General features: G+C 38.3%; 1 protein-coding gene across 1 annotated transcript; it reads right to left on the bottom strand.

Moving 5' to 3' along the window:
• Nucleotides 1–656: 656 nt before the first annotated feature.
• Nucleotides 657–24,909, bottom strand: entpd5a (ectonucleoside triphosphate diphosphohydrolase 5a). Its single transcript, XM_058750416.1, has 15 exons — nucleotides 23,604–24,909; nucleotides 22,806–23,500; nucleotides 8,461–8,902; nucleotides 7,623–7,702; nucleotides 7,030–7,173; nucleotides 6,489–6,564; nucleotides 5,889–5,924; nucleotides 5,607–5,695; nucleotides 5,435–5,514; nucleotides 5,267–5,328; nucleotides 5,080–5,181; nucleotides 4,036–4,179; nucleotides 3,874–3,930; nucleotides 2,451–2,566; nucleotides 657–2,247 (listed from the first exon to the last, which is right to left on the bottom strand). The coding sequence occupies exons 3-15, from the start codon at nucleotides 8,741–8,743 to the stop codon at nucleotides 2,164–2,166; spliced, it is 1,353 nt and encodes a 450-aa protein (XP_058606399.1). The 5' UTR covers nucleotides 8,744–8,902; nucleotides 22,806–23,500; nucleotides 23,604–24,909; the 3' UTR covers nucleotides 657–2,163.
• Between the last annotated feature and the right edge of the window lie 580 nt (nucleotides 24,910–25,489).

Here is a 25,489-nt window from a genome sequence, read left to right as displayed (position 1 = left end):
CGACAAAGGTGTTCAACAGAACTGCATTGGGAATGAAGTATTTGTGAGTGATTCAAAATGTATCTCGGTATGAACTTCTATTTTTTTGTATAGGATTCCAGTGTACTAAATCATAATTTACTAATGAAGACAAATAAGTGTCATCATTTCAGATCGCTCTCGCAACCCTTTAACCAAATCAACTTATATCTCGCGAGAATTCACACAGACGCGCGATTAATGGCATGCAGTTGTAGTTTTTTATATTTGGCGCGAATTTAATTCGCCCACTGTGGATAATGGAGGTAAACGACTTGACAGTAAAATTGTTGCTTCCTATTACTTCCCAGTTTGATCAACAAGGAAATGTATTCATCTCATTCTGAGTAGGTAAGCAAGCAGTAATCGTCTTTAATGTTTGCTATATGTACTTATAGTTTCTTATTTTTAAGTTAGACTTTTTAGTTATACTACTGTTAATGCTATTAAGTCAACCTTATTTTACACCGTTTGAGAGAAAAATATCTGTAACGTGCAAGAGTACCTTTGAGAGGTTTGTAGGCTAGATCTATTTTATCTTTAAAATGGCATTTAGTTAAGATATTCAACAACAGATTTTTCTTATTTTTTATTCATGTACAATATCACTTCATACACACTGAATTGGAAAGCATATTTATAGCATTTGCTGTCGAGAATACCTCTACAAATGGCAAAGCAGTACATGATGTACAAGCAGTAACTATGACAACTGGTTAAAAAAAAAAAAAAAAAAGTACATTACTGAAGTGTATATACAGACATAGTAAAATACATAAAAAGGTATACTTAAGCAGCTTTAAAGAAGCAGATGGATTAACGAGATGCAACAACTGGACACTGCATATTTAGCAAGTATTCGTGTAATAAATATTTGTACAATAATTCACAAAACACACTTAACATGATACTGCCAAAAATTGGTCCTAAATCGGTCAGCAGTATGCACCTGTCACAAAATCTAACCTAGTTCTGCCCATTTACACCTGAGCATCTCTGCATACACAAAGCAGTAACATTTCAACGCTGTTCTACATAATGACCACCTAAAATGACTTGGAGCCATTCACAATAACTAACCCAAGTTTAAAGACATAAATGAGGTTCAAGGTACTCTAAACTATGTTTGCATGTTAGCATAAAAATAACTCCATTTTGATAAAAAGTTAACTTTAATAACTTTTGACCAGTAGTCATTTGAGTTATATTTTATCCAAGTATTTAGCCATGTAAGCATTTATATACCTTTTTTAGTTTGATAATGGCTGCAGTGCAAGTGTATTCAACTACATGCCATTCAGTGTTAAAAACCATGTCTGGTTAGAACTTGGGTAAAAAAAAAAAAAAAAAGCCTCTATAGATTTTCACCAAGAGTGATATGCTTCTAAAAATGTTCCAACTCAGCTCTTCAACCATACAAACAGATAAGTGTAAATACATGCATTATTCATTAATACGTAAAACAGCACTCAAGTAAAGTGACTTTACATGTATGATTTATCCTTATCTCTACCTGCCCAATGAAACCCAGGTTAAGCTGCTGATCCCAAACAACTTTCCAAAACACATACAGATGGCTGTAGCGGAACCATCTACTCTATAAAGTGTTACGTGCTAGATAGGGGCACTAAATGGACATTTAAGTATAACTTACCATAACCTAAAACAGCACTAAACTACTGTGTAAGCACTACTACTAACAAGTTACTTCAGAAGAAGCTACAATAATAAACACAATGTTTTTACATGTATCCCACTGCACAATATCCTGCACAACAGCATGAATCAGGAGCTTTAAATGGGTGCATTAAACACTGGAACTTTGAAAACTGCCAAGTTAGACAAACAGACAGTGTCTCAGGTGAGACGGCAACTGAAAAAAAATGTAAACATACAGTAGAAATAGCAGGCTGGCCTGGCCATCTTTACAAAAATATAGTGATTTCTTTGTGAACAGTTCTGTAAGAGTTTAATTGATGAGAGGGAAGAGCGTTGTGATATAGGGATGCAGTGCAGGGCAGGTCTGAAACTCAATTAAAGAGTTATGGAGGAGGATAAAGAGGGGCTGCTTCAGCAGGTGAGTTTTGCACCTTCTTGACCCCTGTGCTCCCCCTCATGCTGGTGTCCACTGCAAGCCTGAAGGCTTTAATGAATGTTGAGCTTGTGGAAATGGTCGAAGATGGCGCCAAGTGCCCAGCTTGTCTCCACATTATTCACCTTTTTAGTAAGCTGTTAAAAGAAGAAGATCATTAATCCATTATGCTGCTGCCTAATCTGTGGTACTTCATCTGACAAGGAATGCTAACTTTGGCTTTTGGCAGTTTACTTTTGTATGCTCAAACACTGAGCTAGTAAATAGGTTTGAGATCAATTTTAGATTCTCCCCATAGAGTTTCACATTTTTAAATGATGTTTTAATATTTTCCACTCACCTGCAGAACAGTGCTGTCCTTGAACCCAAATCCCTCTTTCAATAGGCATGTGATATAGGTCATGTCCATGCACAAAAAGGGGCTGATCGGACGGTATTTAGTCATCTTGTTGCACACTTGTTTAAGAAAAAGAAAAGAACAGTAATTAGCTGTGCTTGCTAAGGGAAGCTTTTACTATTGCTCATACTTAAAGTTAGAGATTTGAACAAACCCTTAAGCCTTAGTATTTTAAACCTTGACGCATTTCTCATCCCACATAGTCTGTGCTACAGACATGAGTTATGCTTCAAATTGGGTGGCTTGTTGAGGAGAGTGGTGGCAAGTATCTAGCAACCACCCAGAACACCCTAGCACTAAGAACTACTTTGAAAAGTTTTGCAACCACATAGCAATGCTCATGGCAAGAGTTTTGCACGGACAAGCACCAATGACATTTTCTCCAGAAAATGTAAATATGTTGTAACTCTGTGAGTACAGCATTGGGCAATAAAAAATCCAAGACAAGATTAAAAGACTAAAAGATTCCTATGTTGCACAAGAGATGATAAGCATAGTGTATACACTATCCAGTGAGTCCCAGACTGTTGATCGTCAGGCTACGGTGTGTCAGAGTCTGGGGAAAATCAGGTAAGACTTTGAGGCACCAGTACTGTGTTTGCTACAACCGTCTGGCACGTCTTTGTGAAACAGGTCTACCCAATGTTTTGTTTTTCCTCCAGCTAACAACGTGATTTGTGAGAGTTTGAGATGAGGAGGACAGTGGGAATGAATAATTTCATACCCTAGGTCATACACAAGTGCTGATCGTGCTCCAAATGACGAGGGATACCAAGTGTTCCCGCAAAGGGTGAGACATTAAGTCCTGCCTGCCTCCAGTTAGATATTGGGCATTAGGTGTTGTCTCACGGTCAGGGAGGAGGTGGGTATCCACAGGGCTGCTGCCACTGGGATAACCGACGTGCCAAATGCGGTTCATCGAGACCATGCGACAGTGTCAGCGTACAAATAATAGCCTTACATAAGGTGCCAACTCATTCCCCCTAGCGATAAATCATCTCTGCGGACATTTACTGGTGGACACAATCTACCAAGATTCCATGAATCAGTTGCAGGTCTCAAACTGACATATGCGTCACTTTCTGCTCAAGAACTCACAACATATTCCTATAGTAAGGGCATGGAAAAGCTGAGATAGCGGGTCGGAGAGTTACAAAAAAGGTGAACACACGCAAGCAGAAGTATTTGTGTGGGAGAGGTGCAACCTATGTTTATGTGGTGACAGAGCTATCATTTTGTGAAGCCAGTGTGATTGTCGAGAACCTCAAATGCAAATAAGCACCGAGGGTTTATGTTTGTGCAATGTGTGCGGCAGGACTTTGACCTGAGTGTTCTTTGGAGAATGGGAGAACATCCAAAGTCTTACCTTCTTTGGCTCTCTTTTTAAAATCCCTGACTTCCACAGTACCGCCACGGGACCCGTCTAAATGATTGAGACAATACAGTTTGTTCAGCATAACTTTTAAAGATAAATCATTTGTAGATATTCCATAGCATTGACCCTTGTTCCTAATGTAGACCTACTTACCAATGAGACCAGACTCCACAGCTCTGTCATAGTAATAGGAGAAGGCATAGAAGATACTGCTTCCCTTGACTTCAAAGGGCTGGTGCACAATCCCTTTCACCACCTGCATTACCTCTTGGTAGCACAACTTATACCCTGCAAAACCTGGAAATAAAGGACCAAATGTATTTACTGTATTAATGTCTTTTAAAGTTTTTTTCAGTAATTTCATCAGTATAAAGTCAGTCTGACGGACGTGTGAAGCAACCAATCCCAATTAGATTTTTTATGCTGTGCTGGGGTATGTTTGCTCAGCAGTGTCGGTCCCATATATACCCAGTACCTTGTAAACTCAATTTCGCCTCCAGTTGGACACCCAGAATCAGTGTGTAAACAGACATTAGGGCTTCTGTGGGCGGTCCAACCTAACCTTCACCCTGTGCTTGATATCTGAGGTATCTTGAATGGAGAGTGCCTCCTTACAACATAATGTGGTGAGTTTGAGGGTTTGCCACAAACTCTTCAGGGAGAGGTTTCCTCACAGGAAGCTCCAAATAGGCAGCTTTCACATACCCTGGAGCTAACTGGCTGGTCAGGTCTACCAGTTGGAAACCATATGAACTGCTTAACAAGGCCCATCATAGCTGGTAATTCTGCACCACAACATTACTGAAGGGAGAAAAGGCTAGGCTAAATGCCAAGCATGTGATCTTTTTTACGTGTCTGTGGTTAGAGAGTGTTGAACCATTTGATGAGTGAACTGAGTGAACTTGACTATTTAAAATAGACAGAAAAAGACCCCGAGAAGATTTTAGTTTTATTCTGACTATAAATGGAAGCTTGAAGTCAATGTGAATGTGACATTTTTTGCATGAAACAGTATATTAATTAAAACAAAAATGTAGTAACTAGATGAGAATTGACCATTGTACTGAGATGTAACCACTGAGAATTGACTGAATTGTGAAAGGTAATCTTTATCACAATGAATTGTTCACAATAATTGCAACTGCATGCAAAAAAAACTTTATTATGAGACTTTATTATGAGACTGAGGTCACTCACCATCTGGGATTCCACTGACTTTGTAGGTGAGTCCACCAAAGCTCCAGTCTTCTCTGAATTTTTTTGGTAAACAAGAACTTCTGAAAATTTTCCAGTCAAGACCTGAAGGTCGAGCATTGTGAGAAATTAATAAACATCCATTATGAAACAAAGATAGAAAATATAAAAACATTTTATGAATAATTACCATCAGCACCAAGAGCGCCAAGAGTTGCCAGTCGTGCAGCAATTAGTCCATTACCAAGATAACTGCAAATGGGAAAAGCATAAAAATGAATTTTTCCACTGATGACATACATTATGGTCTTTGTCTGGAAAGGGGCAAAATTACTGTTGTATCGTCAAGTTATCTGACCTGTGAGTATACAGTTCAAAAGTGCTGTTGAACATGTTGATTTTGGCAATGTAGTCTGAAGGAGCAGTCAGCACAGTTTTCTGTGAAAGAGAGGAGAATAGCGTCAATGTAAAAAAACGTCTGAAAATTCTAGCCAGTATATGTCAGCTGTGGTTTTGTCTTATCATTTTACCTTTAAACGAGGAAGGAAAGTAATCTGAGTTGAACCCCCACCCAAATCCAGGATCCCGACGGTTTTCCTTGTTTTAGCATACAGATGACCTGCAGTGCAAAGGTTTAGTAAACTTGTTTAATATCATTTATTCAAATCCATGAAAAGCATGTAAAAGTATATTGGAAGTTAGAAATATATCTAGGGCTAGCTCTGAGAGCTTATGGTGTGAGCTGAGTCATGGTCTACTTTTAGGTTAAACTAAATACTTTAATAACTTATAATAAGTTATTATGACTGTACCTGTGAGGAAGTTTACTGTAACCCATGCCAAGACCCCTGTAAGAGAGAGAATCCATGCAGTTGAGATGCAGAATTTGAACACTTGAGTATTTAGTCTCAGCTCTAAATAACATGGTAAACACCAATCACTATTTAGACAATATTTAACATTGGAACCTTTTGATAACTAACAAGTCATTTTGATATATTCAATAGTACTGCATTAAGATGTAGGCTAAAGTATCGATTGAAACATCTACACATCTGTAGATCTACACTGGGGCCATCAAGGACCAGCCCAGGTAATTAAACATGTCTGAGATGTGAAATTAGTCACACCTCATAAAACCACAAGACAAGTACATGAATGTCTGAGTTTTCATGAAACCGAATGTCAACTTAAATTAAAAAATGTGGAGGATTATTTTATATTGAGCGTGGGAGGCTTCCAGACAAGGTTTAATCCAGACAGCTATATTAAACACTCAGGTCACTATCACAATAACAGACACAGGAAAGCTGGTGTAAAAAGGAAGTTTCAAAGTCTGTGCATTGCATTATGGGTGTAATTTACATTTGTGCTTCAGCTTGGATGTGTTAAACAGAGAAAGGTTATAGTACCCTCATTGGTGCCATTCATGATGGTGACACTGTTGTTTGGCACAAAGAAAGGAGAGTCGTCAAAAATTTCTTTGACCTGTGGACACAAACCAGAAATTACACACATTAACCATCGTGTGCAATTTCAGCTCTACAATGTATAGAAATCTAAGAGTTCATGACTCATGTGTTCCTCTGTAATGTACACCATAAAAAAGAAAGAAACCATTTGGTTGTTACAACATAAAAATTCAACCCGGCTCTTTTTATCTGGAGTCGACGGGAAGTTCACTGAATCAATCTTGGGCAAATTTGTCTGAAACTGGGCAAGCAAGAAACCACAAGTGCGGCTGGTGTGGTGGCGTTGAATACGATAATTCAAAAGGCATTTGGGTCCCTTCAACTCCAGACAGCCTCAGAACAGCTGCTTTTGCACAGTATTGGTTTCTCTTCTCTTACTTTTCCTGTCTGTCTTTCTGTCCATCTCGCACACAACGTGGTTTATTCCTTCGGGATGGTTGGTTTCTCTACTAAACTGTCTGTGAAGAAGAGAAAGCCTTACCTCATTCAAAAGAGCTTTGGCTTTTTCTTGAGGCAGCAGGCGCAAGCCGGCAGTGGCTTTCAGAACCACAGGTGTCTGTATCCATTGCTCTTTGGGAATCGTCTTCTTTGCGACCTTCAACAGCTGCCTAATGGTTTCTCCACCCTAGAAAATAAAAAAAACATGTGCATATTATTACAAATATTCCAGAATTCCTCAAAGTGAGCTAAAAAGCCATTCTAGTCCTGTCCTTTGACAATACCTTGATCTATAATGAGGTTAATTGACAAACTTTTTCATCTACCAGCAACAAGGTGTTTCAATAGTGAGGAGAATTTACTGTTTCAATGTACTTGTCTTGTGGTTACATAAATGAGAACCACACCAGTAGAATACTGGCATAAAGCGAATTGTTTTTACTAGAATATCTGCAAATGTCACAAACTAAAGAATGTTTTACAATGTTTGATGTTGTCTTTAGTGGAAATGTTAAAAAAAAAAGAAGCCTTTCTCCATCTGCACTGTGCAGACGAGACTGGAAAAAGTCAAAGCCATAAGAATGTAAAAGAAGTAACACATTCCCTGATGTTGTTATAAGAAAGTTAGTGGCTTACCATTTCGGGCATATCGGCGTACGCTGACAGTCCAGGCTTCACGGCATGGTACATCTCATTGTCAAGCACTGGAAGCTCCACTGTGCAACACAGAGACAGACAGAAAAGTCAGAGGGGACAATTGAAGACGTCTGCTATTAGAAGGTGCACATTAGCGATGGACTGTGGGCAACTCGACTCCATCTCCTAAGGTTATTGTGCATGAGCAGAGACATTTGGTTATTGTATGTTTACCACAAATGGCGACCACCAAGATTTTTCCAGACAGGAAAATTAAGAGTTTCTCAAGGCTCCGAGTTTACCTCATCAGGAGTAATGCCATGTCTCCATTTGATGGGTATTTTGTGGAACCGATTATTGCATTATCAGCTGAAACCCATGGTCTTTAACATATTGCTCAGGGCTGCAATTTTATTAAATGAAACTGCAGCTGCTTATTACCCAACTTTCTCCATCCCTCTTTCCTCTTCCCACCCCTGTGTTTCTGTTTGCCTTCTCACCATGCAGCGAATGAACCACGGCAAACACAGACACAGTAAGCAGACGTGCTATGACCCACAGGCTCCTAAGAGGGATGCAGCGAGAAAGCAATCAAGAGAGAGAGAGAGAGATGAAGAGGGCAGCCGTTCACAGAGTCTGCAAGGCGGGACTCTTCAAGATCATTCTGAGTTCATGGTGTAAGCTACACTGAAGCATGGATGTGAGTCAGGACCATCAGAGCAACACATCTAGGAAGGAAAATATTCAAATTCTAGCTACAAGAGGAGCAAGTAAGTTATCTGGGGAGCTGCAGAGCTCATTTAATGTGCAAAAACAGGAATATGGAGAAGGGACTTACCTGGGTCTTTTTGAATGAACTTGTAAATATGGATACGGGTGCCGGTGCTGCCCGCATCAAACATGATCCCATAAAAGGTGCGACTGAAGTTGACCGGACGAGGGGCCACTGCTTCCATCACCACAGGTACCTCTGGAGGAAGCTGATTGTCCATGCTGGCATGGTGATTGAGCGCACGGTAGCGGTTGTACATATGGTGGTTGTAATATGTTGCCTCTGCCAGGAAGTACCCAGCAAAAAGCCACATGGACACCGCCATCAAGAGCAACATCTGCTGAGACATGGTTTCTTTCTCCCACACCGACACTGCAAACAGCTGAAGGCTTGACCGGCGGTTTCTTGAAAAAGTGACTCAAGAGTTTTTATGGAGGAGGATGTGTTTGCTGTTTTTGCCCGGTCTTGTTGAGAGAGAGTCTTGAGGGTGTGCAGATGCAGCAAAGGTCTACAGAAAAGATGAAGAAGAGAAGAAAGAGAAGATGGAGAGAGCCAGAAGGAGAGGGTGAACACAGAGACACGCTCGGGACTGGTCGGTCATCTGTTTACAGTATATAAAGACATAAGTGCTTGGCAGGGGGCCATGCCAAACAACGGCATCCACCAATCCTGAGCCTCGTCATCGCAAGCCTTCTGAAATCCATCCTCCACCATCCCCTCCCCTTGCTTATAAAAATGGACATGGAATACCTGCTAAAGAGTGCAAGGCGTTCAAATTGGCAATACCCTCTCATACCCTCCCCCATCATCTGAAGTGGCTTAGATGCAGCTAAAATGTCTTCAGAAGAACAAAAGAGAGTATATATTTAGACTTCAAAACCAGCTGTATTGCTAGGAGTAAATGCATTGGTTTAAAAATACATTTTATGGGTGTACTTAATTAAAACTTACAGCTTTACTTTCTACTTATGGCCAGTCTTGTTACTTCACCACTTTTTCTTTCTCCTAAAAAGCATTTAAACCTACTCATGCAAGCTTCCAATTGCTGCAAGCCAGCTTCCTTTCCAATAATAGTGGTTATATCATGAACTAGCTCCTAAAGAATCTTAAATGGCCATTTAACTGGGATCTTGAGATTCCGTGTTACATGTAGTTAATTTGAGTTATTTCTCTTGTAACTTCTAAAATAGGGCTTTTCCCTCTTTTGTTCGCTTTAAAAGAGGTGTAGACATTATCTAATTTATTGTAGGAGTTTGTGGCAAGGGTATAAAATGACATTATTATCATTAAACTTCAGAGCTCAAATACAGGGTAGACAAACGATTTCTTGTGTTGTTTTCACATCAGTTGCCAGGTATTTTGGCACAGCAGATGGTAAACTTCGGTGTCTGTGTACTTTCAGCGCCCGCAGAGTAGTGGAAGATCCTGTACCCAGGACACGTAGGGTCAAACTTTAGAATCAAAACACTTCACCTTTTTTGAGGTAAATGGCTACATTTAATAATAATATATATATATATTAATTATATATATATATTTTTTTAAGTTACTCTAAAATATAGGATTTGTAAATACAAATGTTTAGAGGCATCTCCTTACAAAAATGTTATGCAAGGCAGGAATATACTGTAGGATTATACAGAGAGAAAGCATATGAGTAACTGCATTTTCTTAGGTGACAGTCTTGCTAAGCTTTTTGGGTTTCTTCAGCAGTTTCTTTAATGGTTTTGACAGAAAAAAACACTATTAGGTGTTTAGATCCTGCAAGTAGGAGTAGACGCCATTGAAAACCTCCTACGAACTGAATAGTAGGGTTACACAGGGGTTTTCTCAACTCTGTGAACCTTGGTCTCACATCAAGGAGGGTTGCACAGATGAATTGTTTTGTGCAATCCTCAAATATTCAGGCCTGACAGTAGGGTTGCATTACGATGACATGTCTTTTTCTCTTTCACTTGCAACTAATGAAAGTGGTTCACCACACAGCGAGTTAAGAATGGCTCTCGCTGCCACTGCCGATGAGACCCGGGTGAGGGATGGTGAAGAGCAGAAATAAGGGGTGGTGGAGCCTGGTCTGCGATTTTAGTGCTGAGAGGGGAGATGAGAAGCACAGAGAGGGCAGAGGGAAGGAGGGAGGGAACCTGGGTGGAGTTTGGCAGTGCCTTCGCTCCCATCATGCCATTCCAGTCCCCGGACAGTCGGCTGAGCAAAGCAACAGTTCCAACGTTGTAATTTGGAACTAAAAATATTACACTTTCTTTCCTCTTTTTCTTCTTTTTTCAAACTGCGGTACCCCATTATGGTCTTTTCTCCCGTGCCAAGCATGCATGTGCAGGCCCTCGTATTGACTTCTGACAAGTTAAAAGAACACTTTCAACGATGCCATAGCAACAGTATCTAATTGAATAGGTGCCTGGCTACTTGAGTGTCATAGAAATCGCTCACTCTCCTGCAAAAGATCATTGCTTCATGTGGTTTCCTATTATGCTGTTAGCTTTCAGGCTGGACATGTCTATATGGCACTGCACACTATAGTGACCATGTTACAGCAGCAGTTAAATGCACCCTTTTTGTCACTAAATGAGTACTTATGTTCACACATAAGTAAGACAATTACTGACAAGGCAGTCTGTACATCCATGGAATTATCACAATACATCATAAACAGTATTTATGGCATAAAGCAGGGCAATTACAGTACATTGTTTAACTGATGCAATAAAAAAATAAAATAAACCAGGATGCACACCAAAAGACTGACACATTCAAAACCATTTATGTGATGTTGACTATAACATGTTTTTGCCGCAACGAAACAATAATAATTTGGAAGAATTTGTTGCCAGCCCAGTAGAATGCATAATGCATCCTTTAATCTACGCTATAATGAAAACATACAGTTACAAAACAATAAACTACTTTTATAGTGCATAAAACAAAATATGACAACAAAATTGTGAGGTTTAACCATGCGCAAATGAACTTATTCATTATGCAATATGCATTGTATTTTAAAGGGATAGTTCACTCTCACAAAATGAGAATGTTATCATTTACTCACCCTCACCCTTTCAAAATGAGACCATTTAATGAATGTTGGGTCATTTCAATACAACGGCAGCACACTGTGAATCACTTTTACACTTATTAAAGCACCCAAGAGTGTCAGCAAATATTCTAGCAGTCTTTTAAATAGTTTTAGATTAATTGATAGATTTCAAAGTTCTTGCAACATGTAAGCTTGCGAACATGCATAGCTGACCAAAGTCAAGCCTGTAGTTTGTGTTTGTGCGCCTCCAGTGTCACTAAACAAAATTGCAAATGCAAATGCAAATATAATCAGACAGGTTTTCCAAACACTCCCCCATCTTCTATTGGTTGGACGAACAAATATACCCGTCCAAATCTCATTCAATTGGTTAAGCCGTTAAGCTGTGTTGGGTCGGTTGGGATGCTTACACTTTTCAAGGAAATTAACTAACAAATGTAAAAACATTCACACTTAATCAAGTGCTTTTTTTAAAGGGATTTTAATGAACAAGTGGGTTTACTTGTTATGTGCCCTGTGCTTTGTAAATTAATCTTACAAATACATTAAATAATGTGTCACAGGAATGGATTTTAACAGGTGCCCTGCCCAAGAACTTCTGTTGAACCTTGTAATTATAGATTTGGATATAATGATGATATTTGTTTATGGGGGTGTGGGAGGGGGGTGTCTCTGCTTTCATCTCAGTCATAGCAATTAGCTTTAAATTTAGTTCCCCAACAACATATATGAACTTAAAGCCAAGAGCCGCCATAAGGTTACAGGAGCTACACCCTGACATTTTGTCATATGTTCTTTTGCCTTTTTCTGCTTGTGGAATGTTTTATGGATGCACTCCAGCTTCATCAAAAAAACGGAACAGAAATGACCGGCTGGGAAGCCGGCAACTAACTCGAGTACAAGGCATGCAATGCGAGGGTGGTGCTGCTAGATGGATTCGAAATTATTCTGAGCTAAGTTTACATTGTTTTTTAGAAGCTTGGCCCCTGAGAATCTGCTAAGTCAACTACAATTTTGTTTAAGCCTTGCGGCTACTCCACATCTTATGTAATACTGGCTTATAGAATGACAAGTCTATCACTTGCTCAAGTTTCTCTCTTCTAGAAGAACTGGAAGTGAACCCCTTTTGCTTACATAACCTTATGGTGCTTCGGTTACTGCTCACCCCACAGTTTTTTGGTTTCTGAAGGCTACACCCTGGTGTTGCAAACAACAGAGAATACCGACCATTACGTGACCCCCTTTTTTATACACGAGTCCCCACAGAGTGAACAGTTTTTCATAGGAAATCATAGGGTGATGGCAACCAATCTCTTTTAATCACAGCCATGAATATCAAAATAAAATTCTATATAAAGACTGCGTAGCACTGACAGCAAAGAAATAAATCACTAAACGACAACAATGTGAATTGCTTTTAAAACTGCTTGGCAAGGTACAAGTCAACACAATACATGAGCTCAAATGACCTTCTTTCAAAATAAACCTACTTTCAAATACGAAGTAACCTCAACAAAGGAAGCTAATGTTGCCATTTTCAGCTTTTATCTTAACTTTTTTTGCATAGTAGTGGATAGTTTAGCTTTTTCAGAAAATTCCTCAAAACTGTGTCTGAATATGTTGATACTCAATTCCATTTTTTTTCTATAGATAAAGGGCGAAATTATGCCTGTTTAAACCCCACTTGCATGGATATATTTGTTTTTTAATGCCATATTGGTCTGAGTTAACATTAGAAAAACTCAAAACTCATCTAAAAAATAATGAGACCAAAGAATCTTGTAGACCCACATGTCCATAATTACAAAATTGCTGCAGCCTTCGCATCACATGCGTGAAATGGCTATATGGAGATTTTATAGAGTTGCGTGTACACGTGATGTCCAGTTACAGGAGAATGTTCCCAGAAAAAAATTATATATTTTAAATAATATATTATTTAATTGCTCTGTGATTCCAACACTGACTGGTTTAACTATCCAGATAGTGTTATATAAAGCATGGATACAATAACCAAAGAGGCATTTACAGTATTCATTGTGTTTTATTATTTTACACAAAGACAATAGAAAGTATAAACAAGTGAAACCAGCAGATTTCCATGTCATTATTCCAAAATAAATAGATGGGTATTATTAGATATAAACATAACATCTGCATTCCTAGAACAGGGAGTCACCAGGTCATAACTCCCAGTTCCGTTTACTTCATCTTTATCTGGACTATATATTTTTTTTACGCAATCTAAAGTTCCAACATGAATGTTCGGTCACTTCTTCTTTGCCAGTATGTGCCTCACGTGTCCAATGGGCTAGCGATGGCAACTGGCGAATTTCAAAGAAAACCTACATAGAAACTTGAACCTCATTATTATGCTGATGCAAACATTTTATAAACCCCCGTATTTCAATCATGAAGTGCATTGCAAATCATTTTCATTGAATCCTAAATAGAACTGTTGTTTTTCCTTGTTTTAAAGTTTGAAAATGTGCTGTTTTTGGTCAACAGCTGTTTTCCATTTGCCATCCCTTACTTCATACTGGTAAAAAATGGGTCCCAATAAGTGTCCAACAGAAAGAAAACAAGAAGCCTGGTCTGGACAACCTTGAAACATCCCTTTTTAGACACTCATGGAAATTTCACATTTGCCAATCTAGCAAAATCCTGGAAAATGTATTGTTGTGGTGGACTCAGATGTCATTTCCAGGCCCACCCCCCCTTGGCCTTCACGTTATGTGATAAAACACTTGAGAGAGGACTTAGCTAATGGAAACAAAACGAGAGAACGTGAGTGTCTGCTTTCTTTTATTTTACTAGTGAAGTGGTCTGACATGTGACTAAAAACAGAGTGAAATTCAGTCAGCCAAACTGTTATTTCATCAAGGCTTTTCCAGCTGTCCCTTGTGACCCAACCATTTTTGACAGCAATTAAAAACAGCAAAGGAGGAGAGAAAAGGCATGAAATGCCACCACAGTATGTTTGACCTTTGAAGTGTAGATTCATCTCCTAATTCAGTTTGACAGTATGGTCAAAACGTTGGGACCTTGGCAGTTATGTTTAAATTTGTGTCAGCATTTAAATCCAAAACACACACTTAGACACAAAAATATTATTCGGCTATAGTCTGTAGTCAGATTTATGTGTTGGAAATTATTTTAAAAAGTGATCCATATTTTGTGCGCAACCTCATTTCTGCATAACATTTCTAAAAATCATGACACTCATGAAATAACATCATATACCATGATATTTGTAATTAAATTGATGATCCAGTAAGCAGAAACTAAATTTACTCAAGGAAGTTTTCTAATTTGAAATTTTAAGTGATATCTATGAAATGTGGTCAATAAAATATAAAGCACAGAATTAAAGGACTGAAATTATAGAATCTGTAGCTGGTACTTTGCTATTGAAGAACTATGTATTCTCTGACCGGAATCACAAGAAAAGATCATAGGTCAGACTTTGTGCTTTTGCCAGTAACCCTTTAGGATGCAGTGCTGGCTTTGCAGAATTGCGCTATGTTCCCAAACATTTCTGGTTGTGGAACAAAAAAGAGCACTCTAATATTTGCTGTAATGACTGACTGTTAGATGACACTGCACTGATGCACACTGTCATTGAGCTTGTTACATAAATAAAGCCTACAGCAAGGCTGTTGTAAGTTCTTCATGAGCCGAGAAGGCAATAAACCCTCACGGTCGTCTCTGTTTTAGCGGTACACAATATGAATGTCAATATAAAATGTATTTTAAACAGTAGGAAGGCTCAGGAAACAAAAAACAACCATTGAAACAACTACTTTTCAGACAGCCATATAAATGTCATATAATAGTAGCATTATTTTGGTCCTTTCCATTCAGCCTTCATATAATATGTGATAGAACACCTCTTCTTGAAAATAAATATGTGGAGACAGTCTAGCTCAAGTGAAGAAAAAAAAAAAGTGTTTTTTTTTGGAAAAAATAAAACTGCTAAAGTGGTGTCTTTGTATAGAAATTTGCTTACAGAAGGAAGCAGCAAAGATCGTCCAGCTAGCACTTTACAGTCCATCCCGCTATTCTACCCTCTTTCCAATTATAGGCTAATTTTACACTTCAAACTGCACTGTCATGCAGTAAATGAAAATAAATAACCTCTGTTTAAAAAAAAAAAAGGTTATTATTTTGACAATTCTATATTTTCCCTCTTGGAGACAGTATATATCACATAAACCAATGATTACCTTCACCGGATGGGGCTGTACTACAAACACAGTGTGGGAAGCACTGGCATACGCTTGATTATGTTAACAATTGTCATTGTGTTTATTTTTTCATAGCCACAAAAAGCCATGTTAGTATAACATGATTAGTTTACTTAAGCCATGTCAGCAAAACACCTAGTATCTAGTTCATTTATGTGGAAATGGGTGGAAGCCTCCTGCCAGGGAGATTGGGAGTATTTCCACGGGGCAATCCTTCACCTGCTTCCCCAAACCTAGCACTTGAGGTTAGCCTAATTCAATTAGATGAGTCAGAGTTAAGCAGAGCCAAGACCAGCCCAATGACCCAGAATTGTAACTTGGTGGGATGTAAAGGCAATTTGTGGGAGTTCCATGCCAATTTTGCATCATCTGGTCTCGCCTTTGACACATTTCACAGTGCCCAAGGTAATTAAGATGGATGACTGGCATACGACAATGTCTTTCCTGGCTCAGTGGCCTGGCATTAGTCAACATTAAATCAAAACTGACCCTATTTCCTGTCTTACTATATATTTCTGTTATTTAGCATAATTCACCAATGCATTTATTCCATCCAGAGAAATTTGACTTTCCATCCACAAATTGTTATGCTATTTTTGGAATAAAATGCTGATTTAAAAAACCAAGATGAGAATCAAATATACCAAATGCAGATGCACACTGAAAATTGTGTGTGTGTGTGTGTGTGTGTGTGTGTGTGAGTGAATTTTAATTGGGTTAAATAATCAAATATATATTCCTGCATGTTCATAAATGCTCTGTGAAAAGAATCTGCTATAGAATCCAATTGCCGAAAGCTAACTAACATTAAGTTTCTAACAGTGTTTTATCTGCACATTTTAATTTGGAAGTAGTTTATTACATATATATATATATATATGAGAGCCACAGTGGTTCCAATAGCTACAACTTATATTTCTGTTCCTGTTTTGCATTAGTTTTCTCAGAAGTAATGTTTTTGTTCCCTTGAACGCAAAATATGAAAATGCTACTTTATTCGCAAAATGTTTTCACAATGTTTTTTCCCCAATTAAATTTGCATTGGATGGAATCAATCTTTTATCAAACTTGCTCTTGCCACCCTACATTTATTACCTTGTTGAATATTCTGTTTCACTAAGATTCACACTTTATAGAAGTAAAAAACTGTAATGTTAAGGGCACCCTGGTTTTGTTTGTGTTGCAAAAGATTGAAAGAATCTATAACAGAGAATTATGGGAGATCAAGGCAGCCTATGTTGAAATGAACATTGAAGAAACTTAAATATTTGCTAAAGTTTCCATTAAACGAAATGAGAGCAGACACTGCCTGGAAGCACAAGCTGTACCCTATAACTGATAGTCTTTCCATGAGCTTGGTGTGCAAGCTTTAACTCCAAACCACATTCCTCTCATTTTCTAATATGGGGTTTGTTTGACCAGACACCTTCCTGATGTTACAAGAAGGTAAATTCAAATGGAAATGTCCATTTAAAAAAAAAAATCAAACCTACATCAAACCTACTTATAGATATACTGTAAAGTGATACTATGCTAAATTGTTTAATTCCGGGATGTCCTGATTACTGACGGGCACAGCAGGTATGGTATTCTCTCCCAAGGTATTTATTTGCACCGTTGTGTGTATTTGTTTTGCTTGTGGTAGCTTTTTTCCTTTCACCTCCACAGTAGGAGGCTCCTGTCTCTGTGGCATGGAGCTTGGCGCTCTTTCCGAAGTTTTTGCTTTCCAAACCGGCAGTTCTCTAATCCCTTTGTTGCCCTTGGACCATTGCTGGGAAATGCAAATGTGGGAGACCATAATTGTGGACACACTGGTACTGAACACACTCTTCGATCGGAGACATGAATACCCTTACATACAAACCAAAGATATTATAATCTTGTTCCCAGAATTTATGAGAGCCTGGACATCCATCCAGTTTACATGCGTCCAGTGTTATGTAATATGGTTCGCATGCTAAGGAAAAAATCACTATTGCGACTGCAAATGTTTAAAGGTGCTGTATGTAATGTTTTGACTGTACTAAAGTGTAAAAATACCATATGTTTGCAGATATTTAGGAAACATGTTAAGTTCACATACTTGTTTCTCCAACAAAAAAAAAAACAATGCTAAAGTCAGCTATTCTGCTTTGAAATGTGTGTTCTGTGTTGGAATCTCTGGAATATGAAAAGTCTATCGGTTTACGTGCCGCTTGACGTGAGGCAATACAGTGATCTGTCTCGATACATTAAAGAGCCACAAAATGGTACAGCACGCTGAACATTTTGACCAAAACAGAGCAAGTTACTTCTGGTATGAAACAAGGTCGCAGCTCTCTCCAAAAAAAAAACTATTTGGCTCTTTAATGTGTCATAACAGATCACTGTATTGCCTCACTTCAAGTAGCACGTGAACCGTTCGTCTTTTCATATTCACTTGAAACATGAAATAAACATGAATGAACATCACAACATATTTTATTTCAACCATGGAAAGATGTCAATACATACCATTTTCAAGTTTAAGTCCACTGAAGTTCATCTACTGTCCTGGGGTGCGTTTCCCAAAAACAACTATGGTCGCAAGTTCCGTCGTTACCAATAGAGTTCAATAGAACTAACGACCATAGTTAGCTAACGATGCTTTTGGCAAACGCACCCCTGTCTGATTTGGTTGCTGGACAAGATGATGGATTCAGCACCATGATTGGTCAGATTGCCTGTCAGTCAAGCTCTTTGCAAAGGGTCAGTTGTGCTGGTTCCTGTTGTTTATTTTCAATTTGGCAACCAACGTTAGCATTGCATCTGAGGAAGAGGGGGTGGGAGAAACAACTTCCTCCAATATTTGGAAGCTGGACTGTGGTTCCTAGTTTGACTGCTAACTATCAATATACTGCACCTTTAAGGTGGGTAAGCAGAGGAGGGGTGTATTGTTTCTAAATGATCAGAACTATGCCTGGTGGGTGGTTTGAAAGAGCGGGAAAATCAGACAGACTTACACTGAGCCATATTGAGAGACCAGAATATTATAGATATAGCGAAGGGCTGTACCTTAGCTTAAGGGTGTCCAATACTGCTCCTGGAGAACCACTTTCTGATGGTTCAGGTGTGTTTAATAAGTGCTGGAGCTAAACTACTGAAAGGTGACCCTCCAGGAGGAGGATCACACACCCCTGCATTAAAACACCCTGGCAAATGCATAGCCAAACTTGGCGCCTTGGAGTTTTAAAGATTACTCTCCATAAATATAAACACTTTTGTGTCACTGTAGGAGTAGGAGGTTAAACTTGTAGCAGTTCTTCAAAGATTTACTGGCAGTCATTGCACCTCATCTCAAATGTCTAAACGGTCTGCAGCCTGGTGGAAAATCTTTTTACAGAGTGAAATTTTATTCACAAACAGCTTGCTTAAGATTAGTTTTAAATATAGTCATGTGTGTTTAAGTCAATCTTTTCTCCTCTTACATTTCAATTTGTTACCATCACTATTTTTCAGAACCACTGACAACATTCCTAGTCCAAATATTTTACCAGCTGTGAGCATTTTGCTATTATGTAAAGGAGGGGAAACGACATGACTGCATTCAGAGTTTTGTTCACAGATTTCTGTGCAAATTGCTGGAAATTCTTCTGTGTGAATTCAAACTAGAATGCAAGAATACTAGAGAATTCAATGTGTGAACGATGAATGTGTGCCGTAGTGATTTACAATGGCTCTGTCCGAAAGTGCTCTCCAAGTCAGTACTTTTTTTGAATAAGTAATTACTAAGCAGCTGTAAAAAAATTATGTTCTATATAGTATAAGTGTAGTCCAGACATACTACATTTGTTAGTCTCATGTAGCCAAACCTTCAGACTGACGGCAGAAGGTCTGGGAACCTTGGCCGCTTTGAATGGCCAAGGACCACCCAAGAGGACATATGACTGACAGGTAAAGCAACCAATCACGTTTCATTTTGTGCCACGTCATGTTTAAGGCCATGGAAATGTCCCCACAATTACAGACCAGTGTGTAAAACTCTTGGAGACTATGCATTGAACTTTACATATTTCACATACTTTTGAAAATCCAGCATTTAGTTGATCCTGTCAAGTGCTCACTGTCACGGTTGTAAACGTGACGGCTTTGCTCTTCCATGAGGGGGTTTGGCGCCACGGCATCGGTGGAACGTTAAAGAACGCTACACACACGTCTCCCGGAAATCATGTAGAATTCAACTAGTCAACCAATCAGATGACAACTTCGACACTCCTGAAGTGTTTCCAGTAAAGTGTGCCAAATACATCAGATGTTCAGCCAACTGTCCATGGGCGTGGCATCTGAGGCTGAGACTAAACATTTGTCATGTTGTCACTGTCATGTGACCCTACTGTACCAGCGTCAGTTGCGTCCATCCACTGCCATTCACAAATCCTCTCATGGGAAAGTAGTAAATTGCCCACTGGATGGGCACTTCAGAATCTCACTGGAAATAGTAGGTCATCTGGGTACTTTAGGCCCACTGTTTTATGAATATTGTGAATTCGAACATATACTATTCACATACTGTTTTTTGCATGCTATATAGTAGGGAGGTATGTATATTTGGATGTGGCCACAGTTATGGCGCAACTCTTTTACTGGGGGATTTATACGGAGCTCCAAACATGACGTGGGGAAAAAAATATTAAAATTGTGTCCATGAATTAACAATTTGCACCCACAACTTATTAATTCGTTACCTAGTTTTAAGTAAAACATGCACACAATTTACTAATTCATTACCTCATTTTTTATAAACTTGCGAGTGTTTTACTAATTCCTGTTCACAATTTCATAAACCCATTGTACTTTTTGTGTAGTGAGAAATGACTTCTTGCTACTGTTATGAATAAAGTATGACATGATTGCCTGTTCACAAAGAGGGCATAACAGGCTATTCACAAATCATTCAACGAACAGAACGGATCTGCATAAAACGAGGTAACAAATGAGTAAACTGTGCACAGTATGTGCTTAAAACAAGGTAATGAATTACTAAATCATGCTCACGATTTACTTGCTAGTTTATGCCATGGTCTGTCTGAATACTGGATTCTGATTGGCTGGCAGGTGTTGATTAAATTCGTTGAACTGCACAGGTAGTTCCAGGTCAGTTTAATCACGTTCTATATTAATGCGCTTCCTATAAACATTGGTAACAATAGTAACAGTTACAGTTGAATAGTAATACAGACGAAAATAACCGTCATTTTTATCGTTCCGGTCAAATATTGCAGCGCAAATATTAACATCTTTAATATGTGAATGCTGGCAAATGACCATGGCATAAACGGGATAATCAACAGCTAGCTGTGCATTAAACACAGTGGTGGCTCCGGTGGTTCCGCTGCGCGTCGGGTGGTTCTTCGCCTCTACGTCCTGCATTCAAATCGTTTAATGCACAGCTAGCCGTTGATTATCCCTTACATGTCAGTACAGTTTACTGATTTGTCTCATCGTTTAAGTCATGGGAAGGAATTGTTCATTCATGGGCACTATAAATAAATATATATTTATTTTTTCAGCATGTGTTGTCCGAAACTTCGTAGATTTAAATAAAGGTCAACATAACAGAGACAGTTTTTATAAAGCAGGGGTGTTCAATCCTGCTCCTGGTGGACCAAAGATAGGTTCAGAGATAGTATGTTAAAAAAAGCACATTTTAGTTCTTATTCATGCAAAATAGTTGAGTAGGTTACATTTAGGTGATCTTAAGTTTATCATTTTTAGTATATTAAGTACAAAATTAGTGCTCGAAAATAGAGAACTTAAAGTACATACTAAACAAGTACAACTAAAATGTGCTTTTTAAAACATACTATCTCTGAACCTATCTTTCATACACTAGTACACTCAAGTGTACTACTAGGGCTGGGCGGTATATCGAGTTTGTACGATATATCGAAATATTCTTTATAAGCGATACGGTATGAAGCAATACCGTTAATATCGATATAAGTAGTTTGATACGAGCGCATCTGAAAAAAATATCTAGGGAGGACACAGACTGAACTGCTGCGGAGAAAGTGCATAATACAATTTGTTCTACATGTATCAGGCTTTATATGAAGGGCTTTAAAAAAAATCGTAAGATATAGTAGCCTATAGTTTATAGTTTCAGTTTAAAGCGGCTCTGACAGAAAGGCTGCGTGTGCCGCTGACAGAGACGTGCTGTTGTCCTTAACGCATAACTTACATTTCACAGGTATATTCTCCATCTGTAAATGTTAGAAAGCCATGGAAATATTTCCATTTTGCAGTCAGAAGTGCATGAGCTTTTGCTTTGCGATTCTCCGCTAAACTTCACGGACCATTTAGAACGCGCGCCGCTGCGCGCATGCGCGCCAAACAGACGGAGCGCAATAACTCTGACTAAAATATACATTTTGCTGAAATATTTGTAGTTGGAAAATAAATGTGACATATGTAGAATTTTAAACGGAGAAGTGTATTTGTATGATAGCGCTAACTGTAAAGTGTAATGGGGTAATCAAAATAGCCTTTTTACTCAATTAGTCTGTGCTTTTTATTATTTTCAATTTTAGTTTAGTAAATTTAGCTTTAAAAGCATTATTTTTGTTTTTAGATTGCAATGTTACAATGTTAGAATGTAATGTGATATTGCTTACATTCACTTTATTTGTTTAATCCAAATACAAAATACCGAGATATATACCGTATACCGCACATCAGCCAAAAAATACAGAGATATTAATTTTTGCTCATATCGCCCAGCCCTATGTACTACACGTGGTAAATAAATACATTGTGTACATTATGGAAGTGCCCTTTTTTCACCTGGGTAATGATGCCATACATAATGCAATTGTTTAAGAAGGGGAAACAAAAATTGAAAGAACGAGGCTTCTTTATAAGTACTTTTACTTGGAATTTTTTAAAAGATGCACATGACAGCTCTTGTCAATTTCAATCCTAGTTAATGTACTGTTGTACCCAGTTATTACTTGGTTCTCTTTAAGTAACCTTCTCTTGTAAGGGTAAATGTCAGGGTGACATGAAGCAAAGCTGACTTTGACAGTCCATTTAGCTGAATAGAGGTAGAGGGGTTGTTCGAAAACAGGAGTTAAGGGTAAAAATAGGGCTGCACTGACCTTGACATACCCACCACAAGAAACATCTGCATGCAGAATTTGAACATCCCACTTAGCTTCACATGCACATTTTGTATATGTTCAAATTATTTGCAGATTATCTGAAAGCAGGATAACCTAATTAGATCATGCTGAGTTGCAGACACAAGGAATATTCTTGGTTATTCAGTGGCCAGCATTTGTGGCAGGCGGTAGATTACTAAAGAATTATGACTCATCCATAAGGTTGTAAAACTGAATGGAAAACACATTTATTGTCATACAGTACTGTGCAGCAGTGGAAGCAGGTCAGTAGGCCAAAGCATTTAGAAGCAGAAATGTGAAACTTGTATTTTTTTTAAAAGCATGTTTATGAATTGTTTGTAAATAAGAAATGTTTGTTTGGAAGAACTTCTGGGTTTGTTTTATCCATGTGAATCCTGTGGGTTGAGTGTGAAGAGACATAATTTACAGATTACATTATGTCACACCCCTGTTGTATCCTTTTATACCTAGTTTTAGTTTTACTCACAAAGCAATAGTTCACCTAAAGCTGTAATTATTTACTCATCCTCATGTCATGACTTACTTTCTTCTGTGGAATACAAAGGAAGATATTTTGAAGAATGTTTCAAATTATTTTGTCCAAGTTAGCAAGGTCCAAATTAATACTGGACCCTACTGATTTGATTGTGTGTATTTCATAGAAAGTAAGTCTGGAAGTTTGGAAGGAAACGAGGAAAATTACAACATTTTCGTTGTGGTCATCAGTTGTAAATAATGTAGGATATTGGGTTGAAGAGTTTGAAATGTACATACTTTTAGTATCCAGTGAAATAACTTAAAAGTTAAATGGTAACAGGTAATGTATATCCTCCCCACAGTTAAAACCGTTTTATGTTGTGTCTGCATTTTTCTTCACCCACATAAGAAACCAGCCCATCTCTTGGCTTTGTCAGCTTTTTCCAAGGGTGCCAGCCATCCAGGGTTAGACACTAGCATGCCAGAGGACGCCATACAAATTACAAAGCATCTCCAAGATTTACTCCATCTGAGGTTGGTTGTTTAGCAGACAAGCAGTCACGCTGTAAGATGAAGATCCAGAGTAATTTATCTCAGCTTTACATCTTCTCTATGCTGGTTCACCATAATTAATGGCATACTACAGAGTGCTGTCTCCCAAACAAGATTGTTAAGGAATCGCATCATAAGATCTTTTTAACCCAAGAATCACGACCCGTCAACCTCGGACTTCATAGATCTGGCCCACTAGATCTGCAGATCACCTATAATTTCTAGATTTAATCATTTAAAGTGCTCCTATTATGCCACTTTTAAGGTTCCTAATATTGTTTTGGGAGTCTCCTACAATAGTTTTACATGCAAGCAAGGTCAAAAATATACTTTTGTTTTCTCAAAATATGCATTTAATATCACCTCATTTTCCAACGATTCACAAACAATTAGTTTGAATCAATTTTAAGATTCAGTCTCTCTATACCCCTCCTTTCCGCGAGTCTACTCTGCTGATTGGTCAGAAGGCCCAGTCTGTTGTGATTGGTCTACCACGTACAGCACGTGTCGTAAACGATACGCTCATTGCTATAGTTCCGTATTTTGAAAGCTTGATAGAAAGTATAAATATCTACTATTTACATACTTGTGATTCAGTGGAGCCAGCTGGTCCAGATAAACTGAGTACTAAGCCATCTTTCAAGAGCAAGTGTTTTGTGAATCCCGCATTGAACTCCCCAAGATTACAGAAGCAGTCGTCAGTAAAATGACGGGAACACAAAAGAAGATTGGGGTTGTACTGCTGTAGTACAGTGGGAAGAAAAAATTTGAATTTGAATTTTGACCACTGATTTTTTGCAGCCTCATCTTTTGGAAGTGAAAATAAAACTAATTTACTTTCACAGCGTAAGATGCAGCGTCTTTTCGACATGATGTTAACCGCACGAACAAGCTACAGTGTTTGTGGGGCGGGTCGAGCTGTTCGCGGTCAGCCAACATAGAACATAAGCGGACATTATGCAAATGTGTTATCCCATAACGTGTAGCCATCACGGAAGTGAAATTCGAATTATTGACGACTTTGTTTAGGCTGTTCAGAGTCAATTCTTTTTTTGGGATATTTTGCACTTTCAGCTTTACAACTTTGCAGACTATTCATATTCGCATACAGCTACATTTCACACTGCATTAAAGGCATTATTCGAAATGGCATAATAGGGGCACTTGAAATATACAAGTTAAATATAAACATACTTAAATATATAATAGTTGCACAAGTACACATGGCGCAGAAAAAGTTGGGGGTATGTAAGCAAAATAGTGATACCTTTGCAGGTGCTACTATGGGAAAGTTTATGCGACACCATTTTCAAATAAAAACGGAAAACGTTTTATATATTTTGGTCATTACACAACAATGGCACTTTAAATTTTGAAAACATGTTTTAAAGTACAAGTTTTTGAAACTTATAGCGTTATTGCCTCTATGTAAACTACAAAATGCAAATTTGCATCATTCGCATACATATTACGTGTTCATGTAGTGTTTCTTTACAAAGTGACATTGCCAAATACTGGCCTGGCATACTGTAGCGTTTTAAGTCGTTTTCCCGGATCATTCCGACAGTGTTGTTGTCATCTGTACATGAAAAACGCAAAGGTAAAACTTTTTCATTTTTACCACACTGTTG

The sequence above is a fragment of the Onychostoma macrolepis genome, chromosome 17, assembly GCF_012432095.1.
Source record: "Onychostoma macrolepis isolate SWU-2019 chromosome 17, ASM1243209v1, whole genome shotgun sequence".
Classification (NCBI taxonomy): Eukaryota; Metazoa; Chordata; class Actinopteri; order Cypriniformes; family Cyprinidae; genus Onychostoma; species Onychostoma macrolepis.
This window is presented reverse-complemented; position numbering and strand designations above follow the sequence as displayed.